Source organism: Rhododendron vialii, chromosome 8a (assembly GCF_030253575.1).
Source record: "Rhododendron vialii isolate Sample 1 chromosome 8a, ASM3025357v1".
Taxonomy (NCBI): domain Eukaryota; kingdom Viridiplantae; phylum Streptophyta; class Magnoliopsida; order Ericales; family Ericaceae; genus Rhododendron; species Rhododendron vialii.
In genome coordinates, this window is record NC_080564.1 from 8,333,028 (window position 1) to 8,354,175 (window position 21,148).

Below are 21,148 nucleotides of genomic sequence, written 5' to 3' on the forward strand. Positions count from 1 at the left end.
CAGAAATGCTATGGGTACAACACACTTGTACATCACCTTGTGTGGGACCATTTTAAAGTCCCGCACAAATAATCCGAGCCTTTTAATTGTTTAAAAAAAAAATTTGAAGGGTACTTGTGAAAAATCAGTTCAACTATATATGAGCAAGTGCTTGATCCATACATTCTTTATTTGGTCTCTAATCGAACGGACCAAAAAAATAATGCATGGATCGATCATGCACTTACCAATATCCAACAAAACTGATTTTTCTCAATAACCCTTAAAAAAATATTTTGAACAAATTGAAAAGTTCAAAATATTTGTGTCGGACCTCAAAATGGGCCCCACGCAAGGTGTTGTACCCATAACAATTTTGAGGAGCATAATACTCCAAATTGTGAAGGTGCATTTTGCAACGATAAAGCGAATATTTTGTTCCCGTATGTGTTCATTTGATTAAAAATCTGGCAGATCGGGAAAAAATATCAAAATTGTACGGAAAGTAAAATTTTGAGTATAAATTTTGTGTTTTTTAAGGGAAAATTATAAGAAAAAAATTTAATGAAAAAGTTAAAGCCGGGAGTCCAAAAAATTTCTGTTAATTAAACATATGAAAAAGATTTAGAGATTAAATATTTTCCGATACTTTCCTTTTAATTTGAAGTGTCATGAGTTTTTGAAAGCATAGACAAGGCTCTGTTTGTTTGGGAGTAAAATATTTTTGGAAAATATTTTACCTATTTTTTGGTATTTTGTTGTGTAAAAAATGAGAAAAATATTTTACATGTAAAACATTTTTCATTAATTGGATGAAAATGAAAGCCCTTAAATCTTCCGTAAGTTATTTTCTGAAATGAACCCGTTGTTTTCTACTGTACTCACTGCTTAGTTTTCAGTCCTAATCCACGTTCAGTTCCAATATTCCTTAGATCTTTCCACCGTTCAAGCCTCTCTCTCTCTCTCTCTCTCTCTCTCTCTCTCTCTACAGCTCCATTTGTTTTGATGTAAAATATTTTACATTGAAAAATATTTATATATATATATATATATATATATATATATATATATAATATGGAGCAGTGGTTTTTAAATTCTTCATATTTTGGACCATTAAATTTGTACATATTTTTTCTATTGTTGAGATTTACAGGTAGTAAGACTAGAAATATATTTGGAAAGAATGATAAAATAAAAATAAAAATTGATATTTCCTAATCTTATTCTGATTCCTTATTTTCAATTTTTCCTTATTTTCCTAACAGTTATCAATCAAAAACGATTACCGTGATCTAGGTCTCTCTCTCTCTCTCTCTACGTGTGTGTGTGTGTGTGGGCCCTGTCATTTTTTATAATGTATTCAGATTGCTAAATGTTTAGTTGGTTAAGAGATTGAGGAGAAAAAATGATTAATTATATATTTGGTTATTTGATTCATTACAATATGTTAGTGGTATCAAATATATTGAGTTTGTTGCATCTTGATTCTAAGTCATAATTTTATCTTCACTTTCATCGGGTTGAAAGTTGAAAGCCAACAAAAATATAAATGTGTTTGTGTTTTTGCAATAGAGTTAATTTTCATATTTAACTTAATTTTTTATAGTACATAACACAAGGGTGTTGGATCCATCCATATTTAACAAAAAAATAAGTTATTACAATGGATGATTACTTTGATCCAATGGTCTAGATTCATTCTCCTCCTTTCAATAAAGTGCTCAGACTTTTTACACTTATTACACAATTGATGTATGGGTTTATTTACTCTTAACAATTGTACATTAATGCCTTTGTGATTTTTCAAAAAATAAAGAAAAATACTAAATTTTTTCAAATTCTTTGCTAATTTGAAAAATATATACATAGGAGAACGTTTCGAAGACACAAAAAAAGACTCTATATCTTAACCATTGAAGCCAATGTATGGCTGAGATTAGAAGTTTATAAAAAACTACTTCTAGCCGCAAAATATTACTTCTGGCCGCGATGAATAATTTTGCCCGCAAAGAATTATATTTGGCCGCGAAGAATTACTCTTGGCCGCAATGAATTACTCTTGGCCGAGAATTACTTTTAGCCACATTGAATTGCACTTGGCCGCATCGAATTTCACTTAGCTGTATTGAATTACTTTTGGTTACATCAAATTGCACTTGGCCACATCGAACTACACTTGGCCGCATCGAATTGCACTTGGCCGCATTGAATTGCTTTTGGCCACATCACATCGAATTGCAATTTGATGTGGCCAAAAGCAATTCGATGCGGTCAAGAGTATTTCGTAGCGGCCAAGTGCAATTCGATATGGCCAAGTGCAATTCGATGAGGCCAAGAGTAATTCGATACGGCCAAGTGCAATTCGATGAGGTCTAGAGCAATTTGATGTGGCCAAGTGCAATTCGATGCAGCCAATAGTAATTTTGTGCGCCAAGAGTAATTCTCCGCCGCCACGAGTAATTTTTTTTCGGCTAGGAGTAATTCTTTACGGCAAATAGTAATCCTTTACGGCAAAGAGTAATTCTTCGCGGCCAGGAGTAAAATTTTGCGGTCAGGAGTAAATCTTTGCGGCCAATAGTAATTCTTCAAGGCCAGGAGTAATTTTTCACGATCACGGGTAATTCTTCGTGCCAGGAGTAATTTTTTGCGGTCAAGAGTAAAATTTTTACGACCATAAGTAATTCTTTGCGGCCAGGAGTAATTATTTGTGTCCAATAGTAATTCTTCACACCAATAATGGGCTTATTGAAATATGCAATATGAATCTTTTTGAAAGATCTCATCTCGATGAGATCTTGGGGTGAGCATGGATAGGATTGGTCTGGTTTTATAGTAATCCAATAACCAAACCACTACTTACGGATTATGAATATAGAGAACCAAACCAATCCATAAAATTCATAAAACCAAAACCAATCCAAACCATTCAAAGGCGGTTTGGTTTCGGTTTTAAACCACGGTTCGTTTAAAATTGAGATATCATTACTACAAACTATTTTAAGTACTTAAAATTGCATAGATAACTTAAACTAAAAGTTATATTGAAATTAATATATTAAAATCATCAAAACTCACTAACATCAATCAACTAAATAAGAATAGAATACATTAGAAAGTAAGTTACTGAGATAAAAGAGTAGGAAATCACTTTACTAAGCCCAAACCATGTATGTTTAGCGTAATGAAATTGTAGGAATAGAAAGTTTAGGAAATTAATATTGAAAGTGAAAGAAAAGAATAGGGTGGTGAAATAGAGTATTAGATAAGGAAATTAAGTTTATTAAGTATATCTAAACAAATTATATACTATATGTGTGTGTGTCTATCATACGGTTCGGATTGGTTTGGAACCAGAACCATTAACGTAAATCCATAAACCAAACCATTTAACACGGTTTTTATTTTTTTTAAACCAAGACCTAACCACATCATTAAAAAACCAAACCAAATTATTCGGTTTGGATTGGTTTGGACTGGATTCACGGTTTCATGGTTATTTTGCTCACCCCTAAGATCTTTTATACGGTGCAAAAAAAAAATCAAAAAATTATTGTTTATTTACATTATTTTTTAGTTTGAAAATACAAAATAAGTATTTACTCCCTCCGTTTCAAAATGAGTGATCTTTTTGGGATTTCGTACAATTTTAAAATGTTTATATCTTTCGATTTATGCAGTTTTATGTGATTTTGAAAACTTTGTTTAATAGAATTAATTAAAATCTATCAAACAAGATCCATATTGCATATTTTTTAACACTCATATTAAAATATATAAGTAATTGAAAATGATACGCTTTTCCAAAAAGGTCACTCATTTTGGAACGGATGGAGTATTTTTTAAAAAAGTGCTCTGGAACGGGGTCTAATTAACCTTTTCAACGTGGTTTATAAGATGAATAGCTTCGATCATCAAATTGATAGCTCCCATAATCCTAATGTAGTAAATTGGCTGTAAGTTTAGTTGTAAAAGTGGGAGTATGAGTAGAATTTTCCATTCAAATAAGCAAATATTCTTTAAATTGTAGCCAACACCATAAAATGAAATTATATATTATTTTTTATATCTAAGTGTTTCAGACCAATTTACGCACATTTCGACTAACCTTAGGGACAATAAATCCACCGTTCACTAATTATCTTCTCTACTAATCTTAAGGACCATAAACCCATCGTTCACTAATTATTGTAATAGGATAGAATTAATAAAATAAAATAAAATAGTAATGGATCACCCAAATTCCAAGGATATACAAAAATTGGAATTTTGTTTTTTTAACAAAAGAACTCTTATTACAGAAGTAAAAGAGGAAACCGGTTAAACCCGGTTTGACTACAGGCTGCTCGAACCAAAACGGGATCAGAAGGTACAACTCAAATCAACACAACACCAGCTCCGGCGAAACGCCCCCGCCCATCCGATTTACAGAACGACGGCGATGACGGAAACTTCATCGCTTCTCCGACCAAAAAAGAAATTCGCAGCAACCGACTGACGTCAAATTCGATCGAGCCCTAGACTCCTCACGAGCACCTAGGCAATCCGTTCTCGTCGAATTCTCCTCCACCGCGTGCTCTCGTCATGACTACAATGGTTCCTGTCCTCAATTCCTCTCGATTTCGCTGAGCTATATATATAACTGCGTAATGTTCGTATGCTTGTTGCATTTGCATGTTTATATGTATATTTTTTAGTTGTTCTGTGGAAGGTAGTACGCGGAATTGCATCTGATTCAGTTGAACTGAATTTCATAGGTCTGATTTTAAAAAAAAAAGAAAAAGAATTTCTTAGGTAGTGTTTGGTCGTATGGAATAAAAATTTGGAAGTTTTGCCTGGCCTCCCAACGGAATGACAATTCACCAAAATAATTGGTGAATTATGACCATCTTGTTTAGATCATGCCATTATTAGGAACCGTTACTATTTCAGAAAAAAATGATCATGGATTCTAGCTTCTTTTAAATGGACCGAACTTGGCCCTATATGTTTCTTTCTTGTCGATTTTTAGTGGTGTGGTGTGTGATGTTAGCATATGAAGCTTATGTGATTAGCGTGGGCATATTCCTAATTCTGCTGTCAACCTTGTTGATTTGTGGACGGTACAATCTGGAAAAGAATTAAGTTATTTAGCGAAATCCACGGCATTCACTTGGGAATTTAATGTTTCATTTTTTGGGGTGGTTTTGTAAGCTTTACAGACTTAAATGTTTAATCTCTGATGAGAGTAGATGAAATATATTTCTCAGTAGCAAACGACTTTGTGTAATAGAACAGTTCAGACTGCAACTTGCAACAGCTCAGTTAATTTGTAGGTAGGGCACATGATAAATAATGTACTTAACCACTGATTTAATAGTCTTATACAACACATTTAAAGCTTCTTCTTTTTAATCATTTTGTTGGACATGTCTATTGTAGAAGTAGAATGGTCGATGCGTTAGTAGTAGTAGTGATGTGGTTACCTTAGATAGTAGCACTAACGAGAGGGCTGGAGCCTAGACCAAAATTAAGTTTAGAGACAATAGATTGAAGGACGTAGATTTCTTGGCTATCACGGAACACGATGCTCGAACTCTTTAAGACAACGGATTCATGTAGTTGACCCCAATTGATTGGGACTAAGACTCGGTATGGTTTGGTTTTTTTTATTCTTTTTTTGTTTTGTGTGTGTCGGGGGGGTTTCAGAAGATGCATGTTAATATATTATCACGGGTGAGCAGGACCGCTATGCGGGATCTACATGGGTGAGCATGGTGAAGTGCCATCGAGAAAATTTTCCATTAAAAAAAAAAGAAATTTCCTCTAAGAAAAGCATGCGGTAGTATTCAAAAGATGCATATTATCACCTGAGCTGCTATTGCGTACCTCTTGAGATAGATGCTCGAGAGTTGAGATGCTAGCTTCAACTATTCTGAAACACACAAAGACATGAAGTAAAAATGAGAGAAGTACTATGTATTGTTGAGCATGGAATAGTTTCTAAGGATGGAAAGAGTGTTTACTGGGAATTATGTGAACCCCACCATTCAAGTGGCTTGGTTGGCTCCACATGTCTGTGTAAGTTTCTAGGAGAGGTTCATATTCCATTGATTATCTTTATATGTGGTTTACTTTGTTAGTACGTTCATATTCTCTATCTGCACCTGTATTTGTTGTATAGTACCAATGAAACCTGTGTTTCATAAATTCATATCTATTGTTAAGTCATCATCTTTGGAGCACTGGCCATAATACATCTACCCCAGATGTAGTGACTTTCTACTTCAGACGGTTGTTACTTAAACCATTTCTGTTTTTAGATCAAGTTGTGCACAGGTATACATAGATGTAATGCAGAAGAAATATCAGATTGTAGACACCCCAATTTGGGCTTCCAGATTAGTTTACTTACGGTTTTTGATTCCCCGATGATGAAATGGATCAAGAACACCCCGGGAATGATAGCGTGTTTGAGCTTTGAGTGTTTGCAAAACCCTTGAACCTAACCTAGCCTAAGCCACTTCAAAAACCAAAAACCCTACTGATGTGCGCCAGGGCGCAACCATCCCGCACCAGGGCGCACCATCGCGCGCCCGACTCACTCCATCGCTCGATTGTGCGCCAGGGCGCACCATCGCGCGACAGACTCACTCTGTCGCGCGACGGTCAAACCTGCCACCAACTTTTCCTGAGGAGGACAGTTGGCCACCAATGCAACTCTCAGCAAGCCTCGTGGACTAGCTGAACTCCTCTCCTGGCACCAACCAGATTCACCCCCTCTCCCTATTTATACCCCCATGGGTCTTTCATTCAAAGGGTTCCAAAAATTGAAAGGCTAAGCACAAGCTCTAGTGCTTTTCTTCCAAACTCACAATCCTCCATTTTCACACTTCAAACCATCCAAGAACAAAGCTTGTTCTTTGCTTCTACCACTCAAACTCCTCAATCAAGCCTTCAAACATCAAAGTTCAAACACCTTTCAAACTCAAAACCGAAGGTATAGCTTACCTTTGTTCTGTTTTCTGTTCTGATCCCTGAGGGGGGCTGGCAGGGCCAAGGCTGGTAATCAATACCAGTTCTGGTCCTAAAGCTGGCAAGGTTTCAAAAACCGTCATGGTAGGAACCAGCGCGTGATGGTCCCACTCTCTCGCGCGACACTCCGGTGCTGCATGCGATGGACCGCGTGGGGATTGGTGTCCTACTGTTTCATGCTTTATTTTGTATATAGATCACTGTTAAGCATGTTAAAAACCAGTTTACTGCTTTCCTTTGTTAGAAATTGCTAGCCGTAGTTCAATTTGCATGTCTTCTGTTTTGGAGTACCCTTGGGATCATTCTGGACCTGTCCCAGAACCCAGAAATGTGTAAACCAAATACTGGTCCGCGCCAGGGCGCACCATCGCGCGCCTGACTGGCTCCATCGCGCGACAGTGCGCCAGGGCGCACCATCGCGCGCCAGACTGGCTCCCTCGCGCGACAGTGTGCTAGGGCGCATCCTCGCGCGCCAGACTGGCTCCGTCGCGCGATAGTATGCCTCTGACCAGTGAGTGGCCTTGCACGGGTAGCTTAGTTTTAGGTCATTATTTTGTCCCCACACTATTTATGGGGTGTTTTATTAATTTGTAGGGCTTTACAACCTTTAAACTGTATATTGTGCTGCTTATAACTGCGTGGTTTGTCCTGGGTGTGCACTGGTCCTTCCAGAGCCCAGAGGGTTTGAGAATAAGAGCTATGGGTTTGAGCTCACCGGCGCGCGCGTGTCTTGGGGTTGTGCGCGCAGGAGTAAACAGCATGCAGTGACTCGTTCAGTGCATGCTGGTTTCTTCCTACGCACGTCACTCCAAAACAGGGGCCTCCCAGTTTGTTTAAACTCCCACAACAATCTGTTCTCATCCTATACTAACTGCTCATCCATGCTATCATTCACATCCTGCAAACATGTTACAGTTTTAATCCCCGATTAACTGTTCTCCCGCCCTAATTGGCTAAAAAATTGATTAATCAAACAGAATCGCAAACAAATATTTTCGCAAATGCCTAAGTAGAGACCGATCTCCAGATTGGGCGAGAGGGGTGCCATAAAACCCTTCCCCTCTCGTAACCTGGCTCCCGAACCCAGATATGGTTATGACGGACTGGTTCCTTAACTTTTTCAAAATCAATCAGCGCGGCAAGTGCTTCGAAATATGGTTCCTTGGGTGTCGGACCTTTAAACCCGAGTGGCGACTCTGTATTTTGCAAGCGCTTGCTTCCCCGCTCGCGCTCCCTCGATCTGGGCCCTTGCATTTTGGAATCCGGAAATTCCAAGGGCACGCTGCCCACACAGATGCTAACTTGAAATGATATTTAAATATTCTATTCTTTGAAGCAAGTATTGCCCTTCCTCATTTACTCTTCTGGTGTTTGTCATGCTTTGTTGTGTAGCATGAGATTTTTTTCATGGATGGACTCAGGAGATGTGTCAAGAAGGGTGACCAACATAAACGTGTTGTGATGGCATGATTTTAATCCACATACAGGAATTTTTGATTTTCCCGTCTTTTTATTACAAATGGTGTAACTTATCTGCAACAACTATTTGACCAACTTACATTTTTAGGTACCAAGTGACGAAGATTCTGTGGCGGAAAAGAGAAAGGGGGAAGAGCTGGTTGTGCCTGAAGGGAATAAGAAAAAGAAGAAGCAAGTTAACACACCTCGACCTGCTTGCTCTTGGGTGCATTTTAGGTAACTACTGGTGTCTTAAATGCTAAAACGGGCATGTAGACATAATACCTTTTGAGATATTGAGGTACTCAGTCCTCTTCACATTGCAATGTTGTAGCCGTGAGTTCATCAAAGAGTATAGCGCTTCCCATCCTGAATCTTCAGGCCTGAAAGCTGTAAGGGCTCTTGAATTTGTTTAAATCATTTTGTTCTTTTCTTTGGAATGAATAACGGTTAATGTGCCCCTTTATGCATTTCAGGCCACAAAGGCTGCCTCTGATGCATGGAAGTCAATGAGTGTTGAGGAAAAAGCTAAATATACTAGGCGTGCCCGTGAAGTGTGGGATAACTACTTGAGTACTGCTCCTGCCCGTGTTTCAAAACCAAGAAGACAGGTAAGATATATTTTCAATGACTTTATGATACAAAAAACAGAACAGTAAATTGCAAGGATGAAAATGATACCACGATACTACCCTAGAGTTATGGTTGTAGCCTTGTAGGCATACCCTAATACCATAGTCAAACCCTAAAAAGACCAAAGAAATAAATACTAAAACTCGATGTTCACATTTGATGATAATTGTATACTCTTACAAGTTACAACTCTTAAAACTTATGTCATGCAGGCCAAACTAATCACAAGGTGCTCTCCTGGTCGTTTATTGAATGTATTGCTACGCTTGACCCCTGACCAAAAAGTTTCTGTGAGAAGCATGGGATTTGGCAGCCTTCTTGGTCTCAAATGTCGAACCCTGCGGCGCAGCTTGTGTCTTTGGCTGTTAGAGAGGTTCAATACTGCACGAAGTAGCATGAATATTTGTGGTGTGCGCATTCCTTTATCACCACAGGATGTGGAACTTGTGCTGGGTTTAGCGGCAAATGGGAAGGATGTGGTAAACTCAGGTCCTGATGACCTAATTGCGGAATTGCGTCAGAGTTACAACGCTACGAATCATGGGATCTCCCTTCGCCTATTAGAGGATAGATTGGCAGCTCCAGAAGCAGGAGATGATTTTAAGAGGTCATTTGTATTGTATGCGTTGGGCACTCTTTTGTGCCCAACAGCAAGGCTGGATGTTAGCCCTTCATTCCTCCATTTCTTGACAAATATGGATGTTATCCATCAGTACAACTGGGGAAAATTCTTGCTTGACCGTCTAGTTCGGGAGGTATCACGTTTTCGTCAAGGGAAGCAACGTGCTGTTGGTGGTTGCCTTTTATTTCTACAAGTAAAGGAGAACATCACTTCTTTTAAATTTACTTGATCGATGGCCTAACTCCTTATTTGGCTTTGTTGTTTTTTGTTTATTTCTTGTTTATTGTGAACTTCCTTAGGAAGTTAGGTGTGGGTCAAATTTATGTCACAATCCAATTCGTCTCGTCTTGCAAAAATTTCCTCTCGTCTAGATGAATGGCATTATAATTATTTCTTGACTAGAAGCTAAAAGAATTGAAGTAAATCCAACCAAGACATTGTGAGAAAGTTAGTCCATATGCAGTCTTCTGAAGTAATATTTGAAGCTTGCATGGGTATTTTTTGCAGCTTTTCTATTATGAGAGAATCTCTGTTGGAGGACCTCGCGAATTGGTCCCTACTGTTGTTCCTTGCTTGTCCTCATGGGGTGAGGAAGAAATTAGTGAGAGGGAGAAGCGAGAAAAGGAGCTAGGTGGCTATGGGCGTGGTGAGGTATGTTAAAAGTTAAACTTATAAAATCTGAAAGTTTATTATGTACGTAGATTTGTCAAGTAGGGGCTAACTGCAGGTGATTTACAAGGAGAGGTCCCAAAGTATGGAGTTAGTAGTGGCAGATGGAGCTCAACAAGACGGAACACCAGTGGGAGAAGTGGGAACCATAGTCGAGCACGATCTTGGCTTTGCTGATGATGTTGCCCCGGTAATTATGTTTTTTTCCCCCTAATCAGCACCACAGATATGATACACTGTATATAAGAGAAAGTACATTAGAGTACACAAGGGGGCAAGAAGTCTGCCAAGAAAAGAAAAGAAAAAAGTAGGGTGTGATTTTGAAATTTCATTATGTACTGTCCATTTTGTAGGTGATTTTGGATCAGTAATCTGTATTTTGTCCAACACTGGGCAACTGTCACTCCATATAGGAGTGTTTGTGTGTGAAAGGAGTTATACTTTCTGTTACCCATCGACCATCGTTGGTTGTTAATGATGATGCAAAGCTCGCAATATTTGGAGTTTTCCTGTCATAGTTGCTTTTTGCTCATTTGAGTGACGATATTAAACAACATTCAAACTATATGCCATCAAGGAACCTAAGGCTAGTGAGAGTTACCATGGGTAAGTGAGCGCCTTCCATTGTTTCGTAGTAGTTTGCACCCATGCACATTTCGATCCTTGTTTTTCCTGTACACGGTAAACATCAATTAGTTGATCACCTTGCGTGTTATGTGTTTATTTGGTGTCCTATTTTCCAGTGATTTTGTTCACTCAAAAGTACGAAAACAAGTTCAAGTTTTGAAACAAGTTCCGAGTGCATTGTTTGTTCACTTTGATATATACATCATGGATAGACCAATGCAGTAGATTGGCGGGAGGTTGAAATTGGTTCGATGATGTCACATTTTTGTGTGGGACGCAAGAAACCTATGTGTATGATTGGCTTATAGTCCCGGTCCTATCCAGTCGAAAGTCTTTTTCACGTTTTTAGAAATCTACAGCATGGATAGTTTGTTTATTGGTTGGATTTAGTTTTTTGTTTCTTCAGAATCTCAATGAATGCGTCATTTAGGGGAGTTATGAATTTGTGATGACACTTTGACAGCGATTAAGCTAGTATTCACCTGTACCTCTCCATGTTTGGTAATAAAGAAGTTAATTTTTATTTTTCATACCAAATCTCAAGTATTGACCGACTGCTTTTCTTTGATTTATCATGTTACAATTCTCTTCCTTTTATTTTCGTGATTTGGGGGATACGGTTTCACTTACAGTTGATACTGTGTAGGCAAACGAGGATAAAGTAAACGGAGAAACTACAACGGAGAAGGTAATCATCAGTCTTTATATTCTCTGAATGATTTTAATGTTGGATTTCCCTTTCATGTTTTGCACTATCCCATTGGCAATTAGAGAGAAACGAAAGGAAAGTTTTCCTTCGAAGACACCATCAGTTTTTTAGTCTTTGTCAGTTGTCAGACCCCTATCAGACATGATAGTTTTGTGGTTATGCTATATCCTCTTAATATTAACCATCAAATACTATAATACTTTCCACTGAAATGAAATTTTAAGCCTCGTACCTTCTAAACATTAGGAGCTATTGGAGATCAGGTATCCTAGTCTGCATTTTCCTCAGAAATTTGTCTGTATTTGTGATTTCTGTAGTTTGCATGCTGAAATACTTCAGTTTTGCACTTCTCTCTCTCTCAGGTATGGCTTTGAAGTTACATAGAACATATCTATCAACTAGTTTGATTTCTTTTCATAGGAAAATATTCAAGTTGATCTTGAGAAAGGGAACATAATCTGTGTGGATATGGGGGTGGTGGTTGAACCAGTCAGGGGACCATGCCGAAACACAGAGTATGGTTGCCCAGAAGAATCTGTCACTCACACAGGCAAAAATGACCACGAAGAAACATGCATCTATGCTCCATGTTCATGCCCCCTCCAGAACTGCGCCTTCATTGGCTCATCCGAACAGTTAAGCCTACACTTCAGCAGTAAACACCAGGACTCCGGAAGGCGTTTCCAATACAACTGCCCTCTTCCATTGTCCTTAAACGACGACGACCAGTTCCTTGTTCTTCAAGCAGAGGACGATGGTCTTCTTTTTCTCCTCAACAAGGGGGTTGAAACAATCGGGCATACCTTAATGGTAAATCGTATCGGGCCAAGTTCTTCGAAGGAGGGTTTCTTTTATGACCTTGTTTCAGAAAAAGGAACCAGCTCTCTTAGATTGAAATCGTGCGTGCAAAGTTTCCCTGGGCTTGTTATAGGGTTACCGCCCGTAGATTTTCTTCTGATTCCGTTTGGTTATGCTAGTTCATCAGGACAGCTGAGTTTGGAGGTTTGTATTTGGAATTCGACGGAACTTGGTGCTGATTGAATTCGAGATTGGTTAGATAGTGTGTTTTGAATTAAATTAAATTGTCTCTCGATCCTCCTCCCTTTAGGTTATTTTATATGTACAGGTCTATTCTGGGAATAGCAGTTGTCTTGCTCAGTGAAAAGGACACTATGGTGAGAATCTTGTACATTTGTAATGTTGTGAATTGATATGATATGAATTGTTTTCCTTTATATGCTTATGTTCTTTTTCAGTTGGAATAGTAAGAATAAACTGAATACCTCAGTGATTATGATCATCTCAAACATTTGTCTCCCAGGCAATTGGTAAAGAATTTGCAAAGTCAGTCTAATAATAAATTTCCAACCTTCCTCCCAATAAATGTAAGCCCCAGTTGATATGATGATATTTCACGTGGTCTCTCTTGTGATGTAAAACAGGAATCACCATGGTCATGGTTCATGATGAAAATTGTTCATGTAGTAGGTCTCGATGTGTTTAACGTTTATGCCAAAAATCGAGTTTTTGGAGATCGGTAAAGGCTTGGTCTAATCATATTTGTGCGAAAAGAAATAAATGGTCATAGTCATTCTATTCCTTGTTGACAAATATGATTCATTCAAATGGATATTGACGCCTTCTGAACTTGATTTTTGGCATGGAATTATGTAGTACATTAAATACATCGAGAACGGTTCGGGTCATCAAATGGATGCGTAATCGGTTCCATTTTGCATCACATGAGGGTTTATCACATGAGAGGATCTTGATTCCCAAAATAGAGTGAAAAGATAAATTATAAATTAATAAAAAATTCTGTGAAAAAATAAGCGTTACGTGAAATATTCCCATAAGCTAACACTCAAATGAATGAATGAACCAAACGGGACTTGACAGAAAATCCATTATAGGAGTATTAATTTTTCGACCTCTTCTAAAGTGGAGAAATTCGAAGAAAATGGAATGAAAGTCACTCTTGTCCCTGGTTTTTATCAAGGCGAATTTGGTTTCTGAAAAAAGCTTTAGACACGTATATTTAGACACAAAGATGAGCCCGTAACCATCTGAGAGCCATGTTAGTTCTACATATATCATATGTGGTCTCCATACATTGAACAATCAATAAAATAAAAAATGGTAATTGATATTCATACTTATTTTTTTGTTATTCGCACTCTTTTGTTTTTTTATTAGTGTTGAAAGTAAATGTTTTTTTTTTGTTGCTAAAAGACAAAAAAGAGAGTATAGATAACGAAAAAAAAAGTTTGAATATCAATTTCCTATAAAATAACGGATCAAACCTAAAAAGGTGTAAAAAGGATAAAAAAAATAATAATAATTCAAAAATTTTAATAGTTCAAAATTTTAGTACTATGTATTTTGAATAATTTTTCGTTATTACTAGTAAACCTTTGAAAAGTTGAATTAAAAAAAAATAACGAGAGTTCAATAAAACAACCAAAACACTCCCAAAAACAAAAATAAATATACAGAGAGATGATAGTAGTAGTAATACATTGTTGGTAGGGAGGGATATAGTCGTTGAATATAGTGCAAGAAGAAGAAGGAATGTACTTATCGTCGTCGCCGTCGCCGTCGCTAATGCTTCGTCGCGTTTTCTGTTTCAACTCCACCCGTTGTTTTTCTTCAGCTTCAATCCCCTCTCCCAAAAAGAAGCAACTCGTCTTCCTCGGTTCCCCTCAAGTACTCTCTCTCTCTCTCTCTCTCTCTCTCTCTCTCTCTCTCTCTCTCTCCCTGCATATTACTCCATTTAGTGAGGTATAATATGATTTGGTATTCAGGTCTCTGCATCTGTTCTTGAGGCTCTTTTCAATGCATCTTCTGCCCCGGACTCTTTATTTGAGGTACAATAGATTCTTGATATGTTCTTTAAATTTGATATCTTAATTTCAATGTGGGCCATATTGTTGGGTTAATTTTAATTTGATAAATTTGGGTTATAGATTGTTGATATGTTTCAAAACAATTTCAAAGTAATAGGAGGTAGGCACATGTGATTGGGATTGTTAATGATAAATTTAGGTTGCAGCAATTGTTACGCAGCCGCCTTCGGGAAGGAACCGGGGAAAGAAGGTGATGGCTTCACCAGTTGCACAGCATGCTCTTGACAGAGGCTTTCCTTCTGATTTGATATTCACCCCGGAACGAGCCGGCGAGGTAATTAGGGTTTCTGGGTACGTCTTCATTAGTTGAAACCTAAGTTTCTTGCTTTGGACTTTAGTTTCTCTCAAATTATTATATAAACCCATAACTAGTTTCCTGCTTATTTCGCTTTCTCAAGAAATTGTTCATAGGCCATATTAGGAGATTCTTGTGACAATACATTACAAAATGTTGTCCTTACCTTTTTGTTTTACTAAGTGATACTATAATATAATTACAATGGCATCAAGGGACTTCCACCCGTTAAAAAGAGAGAGACCAAATTCAAAAAGGTCCTATACTCCAAACTAAACCCATAACTGTCCTAAGTACCTCTTTACTTGAACATCTTTCCAGGATTAATTTTGGGAGATATAAATGATTTGTAGCTTAATGCTCCAACCCTGTGAATCTAAAGTGATCACGGCAGGCATAAAACTATCATTTATGCAGTTTGAGTTACACCTTAGAAAGTTGCTATCCCTGGTAGGATTCTGATTGTGCAGTGCAAATGCGTACAAGTTGTAGGACTTTCTCAGTTAATTTAAATGCTGATGTCAATTTCTGTCACTCTTTATAAAGTGTCTCCGGTTTTGAGGAATTTCTCGTGCTCTTGAAAGCTTGTGTTGCATCGCCATCTATTTTATCGGCATTTGTATTTTGCTGTTTGAATCCCTTTGCACTATTGAAATTTATCAGTGCTTTTTGGGGTCAAGTTGAAGATGTATGGGGGACTAAATTGTTGAATTTCCACGCCAATTCAGATGTGTCTTTTCACCTGTTGTCATTTCAAAAAATCTCTCTTGAGGAATTTTCCTTGGCTTTCCTTTGTGCTGACTTGTAAGTAATGTACATATTTAACATTGTTCCTTTGGCTATTCAGTTCTCTGTGCCATGGTGTTTGAGGTAAATGAAATTTCTACGTTGACGTTTACTGTTTGCATTACAAGAATTTGTATTAAATTTATTTTGTGCAGGAAACGTTCTTGTCCAACTTAAGAGCCCTGCAGCCAGAGCTTTGCATTACAGCGGCATATGGGAATATTTTGCCTAACAAGTTTCTTAAGATTCCACCATTGGGTTAGTAGAAGAGGATCTACGGTTTATTAATGCATCTCCTATCAAAATTAAATTTGAGATCCTGTGCAGCTAGATGATCTCTTAGGCTCACCTAGTGAGACAATCGATAGGTTTGTGAATGTCATTTTCCGATTAACTGTTCATGGTAAAAGACTGGGTCTGTATACTTCCAAAGTGAATGAACAAGTCTTAAATTGGCCTTAGAGGATCCGCTGTAAATTCTTTGGCTGTTATGTCAAATGCATTCTGCCATACCTCCTCGTCCCACGAGGTTTCATCATTGAAAATCGAGTGAAGAACAGTCTCAACTGTACTTAATTCTAGGGAGGCTTCAAGTATTGATAATTTAGGTAATCCCAATGTGCAAGACTCTGAATAGAAATTAAGAAAAGCTATTAGCAACATATGATAGTTTGAATTTTGGCATGATTGAATAGATTCAAAAACTTTCGTAATGAAGAAGTTAACCAGCTCACTTATTGTCTGTGTCTTCAAGTACATATTTGTGATGGAATTCAAGGATAATTTTATTGGTGTGGTGTGAGAATGTGTCAGGTCCGGTATAGTTTCATTCTGCCTTTTGAACTTGAGAATCTTATATAACATCGCTTTGTGTTTCGTTGATATCTTTATAGGGACAGTCAATTTGCACCCAAGCCTACTGCCTCTTTACCGTGGTGCTGCTCCAGTTCAAAGAGCATTGCAGGTTCCATATCCTGCTAGAATTTCAAGTTCTATTCTTTTGCATGCTTATTCCTGCAATTGTCTCCTATGTGATTTTTAACATGAACATTACTAAATTTTCCGTGCTAGGATGGGGTAAAAGAAACGGGAGTATCATTAGCCTTCACTGTTCGGGCACTGGATGCTGGACCTATTATCGCTTCTGAAAGAATGGAAGTGGATGATCAGATTAAGGTATGTATGGAATTTTGCGAATCATTATTGTTGTGCAAAGTTTTGAGGGTGAAGAATAAGAGGTGGTCCATTTTCCCGCTAGCCAGGAATGGTAGGTTTCTGATTAGTCAAATATGCATATGGAACCGAGGTCTGTTATTGATGGATTCCAAGTCAAACATCTTGTATCTCATTAGTTTATGCTCTCTCTCTCTCTCTCTCTCTCTCTCTCTCTCTCTCTTCATGGCAGTGCCATTTTTTTTTGGGGTGCTGCAGCAATCTATTTACTGAGCTATGGTAGGTACTAGCTAGCAAATTTTTGAGATCCATTTACAACTAACACTTGCTGCTTGCTTGGAATTCTCACCAATGTGTTTGAGTGATCTGGATGCAGGCACCAGATTTACTTGCTTTGCTATTTTCTCAAGGTGTGCCATTGTTTCTATGCTTTCAACATTATATTTTGTGTCTGTAAATGTAGATGTCCATTCATTTTATAAAATTTGAAATTCGAACTTGAGCTTTTAGTTGCTATGCTGTCCCATTTAAATCTGTTAACGCATAATAAATCTGTGAACACATAATTTCTTATCATAGTTCATGAGGCATGTTCCACTATATGTTGTTCACGTAGCTGGATCTGCTAAACAGAATTGAAAGGCCAATTGTCCCATCATACATATACCATGCTTCAGTTATCCTTGGTTCTGAATGATCACTGATCTGTTCATATTGTATGTAGGATCTAAACTTTTGATCCATGAGCTTTCCTCTATATTAGATGGATCAGCAAGGTTGAAAGCACAACCCCAGGAAGACTCTCAAGCTACTTTGGCGCCAAAGGTATCCTCTTTTCATCTCCTTATATCATATTGTAAATAGAAGTGGCAAGAGTTTATTAGCCAATACCAAATGTGACGTCACATGACATCACAGTGTGATATTAGCTTTTCAATTTACATGGAGAATGGTGAAGGGTTCATAAGCAAGCCCGTTCATCTTCTAGAAGTGCTTATGGGGTTTCTTGTCACATGGCTGCAATTGCCTAGATAACATATGAGTATATGGCATCTGGCCTCTTTCTAGAACTTCTTAGTATCTCTTCATATTAACATATGAGCCACAAGTTCCAACAAGCTGTTACATATTTGTGTCAGTTTTGTCTTCTAGGCCTCTGGGTGGGCATTTATCTTAACCTATTGTGGGCCTCCTGATGAATGAACCTAGTATAGATCCACCAAAAACTGACCCTGTGGTGGGGTTGGGGGGACAGAGTGAAGAATGCTTGTTTTGCTTTCTGAATTTTTGTATTTCAGATTTGGGTCCACTGAAAGAGCTCTAGGTTTATGAGTTCTGGAACCGAAGAACATTAAACTGATCCTGTGGTGGGGTGGTGGGGGTAGGGGGACAGAGTGACAAATGCTTGATTCTCATTCTGAATTTCTGTATTTTCAGATTTGTGTCCACTCAAAGAGCTCTTAGTTTGAGTCCTGGAACAGAAGAACATACATTATCATGGGTGTGGCTTCCAATTCCAAACCTTCCCATTTTTCCATTTCTAAAATATAAATCCCACTTGTGGAAAATGGGTTTTGCTACAAAGTATAATGTCATAGCTGTAGTCTGCTACATATTAAGTTGAACAAGTAGAGAAAAAATTGGAAAGAAACCATTAGCCCATACGTTTCTGAGTCATTTATATTTTTTCCTTGTCCTGCCGTGCAAAATTGATTTGGCCCAATAGTTTTGTTTTGTTGTATAAGAAATTTATCTTTGTCTACTTCACGCAGATTGACAGTGAGGAGGCATGGCTATCGTTTGATCAAGAAGCTAGAGTCCTACATAATAAGGTACACTCTTACTTCTTTGAATGTGATCAAATAGACAATGACATACAACATTTTAGGTTAGGGCATTTGCAGGATGGCCAGGGACCCGAGCTAGAGTAGCAATCGTCGACAACAAAAGTGGTCAGCACAAGATCTTGGAGATTAAAATCATCACTACAAGAGTAAGTAGCTGCGACCATATTCTGGAAAATGAAGGTGGCAATGTGACCATGCATAAAGGCGCATTGGTATTTCCATGTGGTAGCCGCACGGCCCTTGAGGTGGGTAATCATTTTAAGGTTGTGATATAAAATATTGAAGATTTTCCTGTCACTTTAATCATTGTTTGTGACAAATGTTTATGGTGCTTCTTTCTTTCTATTTTCTTTTTCTTTTTTTTGGGTGTGGTTTTGTGTTAATGGTGGTGGTCTGTGGCTATGTTACCTCAAACCCTAACAATTTATTTTTGGGTACGCACATTGCGAAATTTGGTACCCGTACACCACCGTTCTTAAATGGTTAGTGATCCCCCAAATTTTTTCTGAAAAATGAAGCAACTAAGGTAGAAATATAGAGAGCGTGGAATTTGGGTGAGAGAAAATGTGAAAAAATTGGGTCATTATGGTCCTTAAAATGTGTTATGTATGGATAATTTGGAAAGAACAAAAAAAAAACTTCGTAAACTGGATGCTAACCTCTTGGAAGAGTAAGTTCTAATTGGTTATCAATAGAAGCCTACCTCTAACGTACCACAAATTTGGCATGTGGCGTATCCGATTCCCATTCCTCATACCGGAACGATCCACGTTCCAGCTAACATAGTCCGTGGTAATGATGATAGTTAATGGTAAATGAGGTTAAACCAGAAAAGTGTTTGAATAGGAGACCAGTTTCAAAATCGATGAACAGAATTCATTAGACATGTTCAACTCGGATAAACTTCTTTTGCTAGTGAGAGGGTAATTGTATTATAAATGCAACCCTGATAGAGTAAGAGCAGGCCACGAGACTAACTATGATTTACTTATACTGGTCATGAACTATGAAACTAACTTATACTGGTCATGTTCCCAAGTAGTGATATGGGAACAGATTTTTGACATAATGATGTGGCTCGTTGTGGTTCTCTCATTTCCAACTTAAAGTTAGGCTGCATTCTTTTGAACTTAACTTAAATTTAGGAGTTTTGTCCTTATTTGAATATTTTTTCGTATTTTTTAGTTTTGCACCAAACTTTTGTGGGTTATAGATTTGTCTGGACGAAAGAAATCGGAAAAGTAATTTTTTTTTTACTTGTATCCAAGTATTTTGAGAAATAACCACTTTTTAGCAAAAATTTACTAACAAATGCGAAAAAAATTCAAATAAGGACAAAATTTCAAGATTTAAGTTAAGTTCAAAAGAACGCAGCCTTAATCACTTGGTTTAACAAAAATGTCACTGTCGCTTAATCCTCAATGGAGTTTATGTATGAAAATGATGTCGACGAGTACTAACTTTGGCAATGGTGATCAGGTACTGGAGGTTCAGATTCCGGGTAAGAGAGTAGTAGACGCAACTGCATTTTGGAATGGTTTGCAAGGTCAACCGTTGAAGTTGCAGTAATGGCGGTGTTTTCATTCAGAATTTCAGATGGCTATGCAAGTTTTCTGTACAAGAATCCAATGGCAAAAGCATCTGATGAAGCAAACAAAGGTTCAGCCTAGTTAGAATTGCACTAGGTGAGAGATTTTTCATTTATTTATTTTTCCTGTTGACCTAGTTAGAACTTCTGAAACGAACTGAGTTTTGATCAGATGGTATGGTATGAATCTGTGGAATTCAGACAATATTAGACCTATTAAATTCTCAAGTTATTTTCCTTAATATGAATCTTGACTTGATCAAGGGCGGTTCCAGAATTTCATGTGACAAATTTTTGTAATGCAAAACTCTATGTAAAACAATTTTTTTAAGTGGTCAAAAACTTTATGAATCTAGTTTATTTCATTTTGTTGAGCTTAATTATCTACTTAGCTACTTATTCGCAAATTTAAGTAAATTTTTATTTACTTTGACTAGACCCACTGCAGATAATAGTGAAGAATTTTTTTTTAAAAAAAAACGTGAAAGAACACACAAAATTTTAGTACAATTTTTGGTTTGCTTCGACTTGGACCCCCTCAATACCTAGTAAGCCGCCCATGGACTTGATCATGTTGTGTGGTTTTCCATGTGTTGGTGAGTGTTAATGGTGACTCCAGGAATTCGATCAGTGGTGTCGTTTAATAATTTTGTTGTAAAGTCATAATATATCTACCGTATAGAAATGAATCTGCACTTCTCAATTATTATTTTTTTTCTAATTTATCATTAATAATAGGAATTTTGATTTGTGATGTCATTTAATAATCTGAACTTCTCAATTACTGGAGTACTATATTAAAGAAGAATTGCTACTAAGAGGAATTTTGTAGTAAATGAAAACAT

At 37.4% G+C, this 21,148-nt stretch overlaps 2 protein-coding genes across 7 annotated transcripts; both read left to right on the plus strand.

Moving 5' to 3' along the window:
* The first annotated feature begins 4,302 nt into the window (after positions 1-4,302).
* On the plus strand, positions 4,303-12,943 carry LOC131336489 (uncharacterized). 5 transcript variants are annotated; one of them, XM_058372352.1, is made up of 10 exons: positions 4,594-4,733; positions 4,771-6,036; positions 8,558-8,685; positions 8,783-8,840; positions 8,925-9,059; positions 9,294-9,896; positions 10,211-10,354; positions 10,431-10,562; positions 11,646-11,687; positions 12,129-12,943. In XM_058372352.1, exons 2-10 carry the CDS (start codon positions 5,965-5,967, stop codon positions 12,747-12,749), a joined length of 1,935 nt encoding a protein of 644 aa, XP_058228335.1. In that variant the 5' UTR covers positions 4,594-4,733; positions 4,771-5,964; the 3' UTR covers positions 12,750-12,943. The 5 variants fall into 5 exon arrangements, with proteins under 5 accessions (XP_058228338.1, XP_058228340.1, XP_058228335.1 ...); XM_058372355.1 differs by lacking the exons at positions 4,594-4,733; positions 4,771-6,036 and adding an exon at positions 4,303-4,572; XM_058372357.1 differs by lacking the exon at positions 9,294-9,896 and having other exon boundaries at positions 4,590-4,733.
* A 1,277-nt stretch (positions 12,944-14,220) lies between these two features.
* On the plus strand, positions 14,221-20,545 carry LOC131298079 (uncharacterized). Of its 2 annotated transcripts, none has more exons than XM_058323368.1 (11): positions 14,221-14,414; positions 14,513-14,575; positions 14,754-14,888; positions 15,851-15,953; positions 16,589-16,659; positions 16,767-16,871; positions 17,245-17,278; positions 17,593-17,693; positions 18,641-18,700; positions 18,757-18,960; positions 20,195-20,545. In XM_058323368.1, the coding sequence occupies exons 1-11, from the start codon at positions 14,280-14,282 to the stop codon at positions 20,282-20,284; spliced, it is 1,101 nt and encodes a 366-aa protein (XP_058179351.1). In that variant the 5' UTR covers positions 14,221-14,279; the 3' UTR covers positions 20,285-20,545. The 2 variants fall into 2 exon arrangements, with proteins under 2 accessions (XP_058179351.1, XP_058179352.1); XM_058323369.1 differs by having other exon boundaries at positions 16,595-16,659.
* Positions 20,546-21,148: the final 603 nt, after the last annotated feature.

What these genes read in the sequence shown, in the direction of transcription:
- LOC131336489 (XM_058372352.1), top strand. Translation starts at nt 5,965, where the DNA reads ATGGAAAGAGTGTTTACTGGGAATTATGTGAACCCCACCATTCAAGTG. An exon ending in TTTCAAAACCAAGAAGACAG is followed by an intron (nt 9,060 to 9,293) that starts GTAAGATATATT and finishes TATGTCATGCAG; the next exon opens with GCCAAACTAATCACAAGGTG. An exon ending in GAGAAACTACAACGGAGAAG is followed by an intron (nt 11,688 to 12,128) that starts GTAATCATCAGT and finishes TTCTTTTCATAG; the next exon opens with GAAAATATTCAAGTTGATCT.
- LOC131298079 (XM_058323368.1), top strand. Translation starts at nt 14,280, where the DNA reads ATGTACTTATCGTCGTCGCCGTCGCCGTCGCTAATGCTTCGTCGCGTT. An exon ending in TCTTCCTCGGTTCCCCTCAA is followed by an intron (nt 14,415 to 14,512) that starts GTACTCTCTCTC and finishes TTTGGTATTCAG; the next exon opens with GTCTCTGCATCTGTTCTTGA. An exon ending in CAGTTCAAAGAGCATTGCAG is followed by an intron (nt 16,660 to 16,766) that starts GTTCCATATCCT and finishes TTTCCGTGCTAG; the next exon opens with GATGGGGTAAAAGAAACGGG.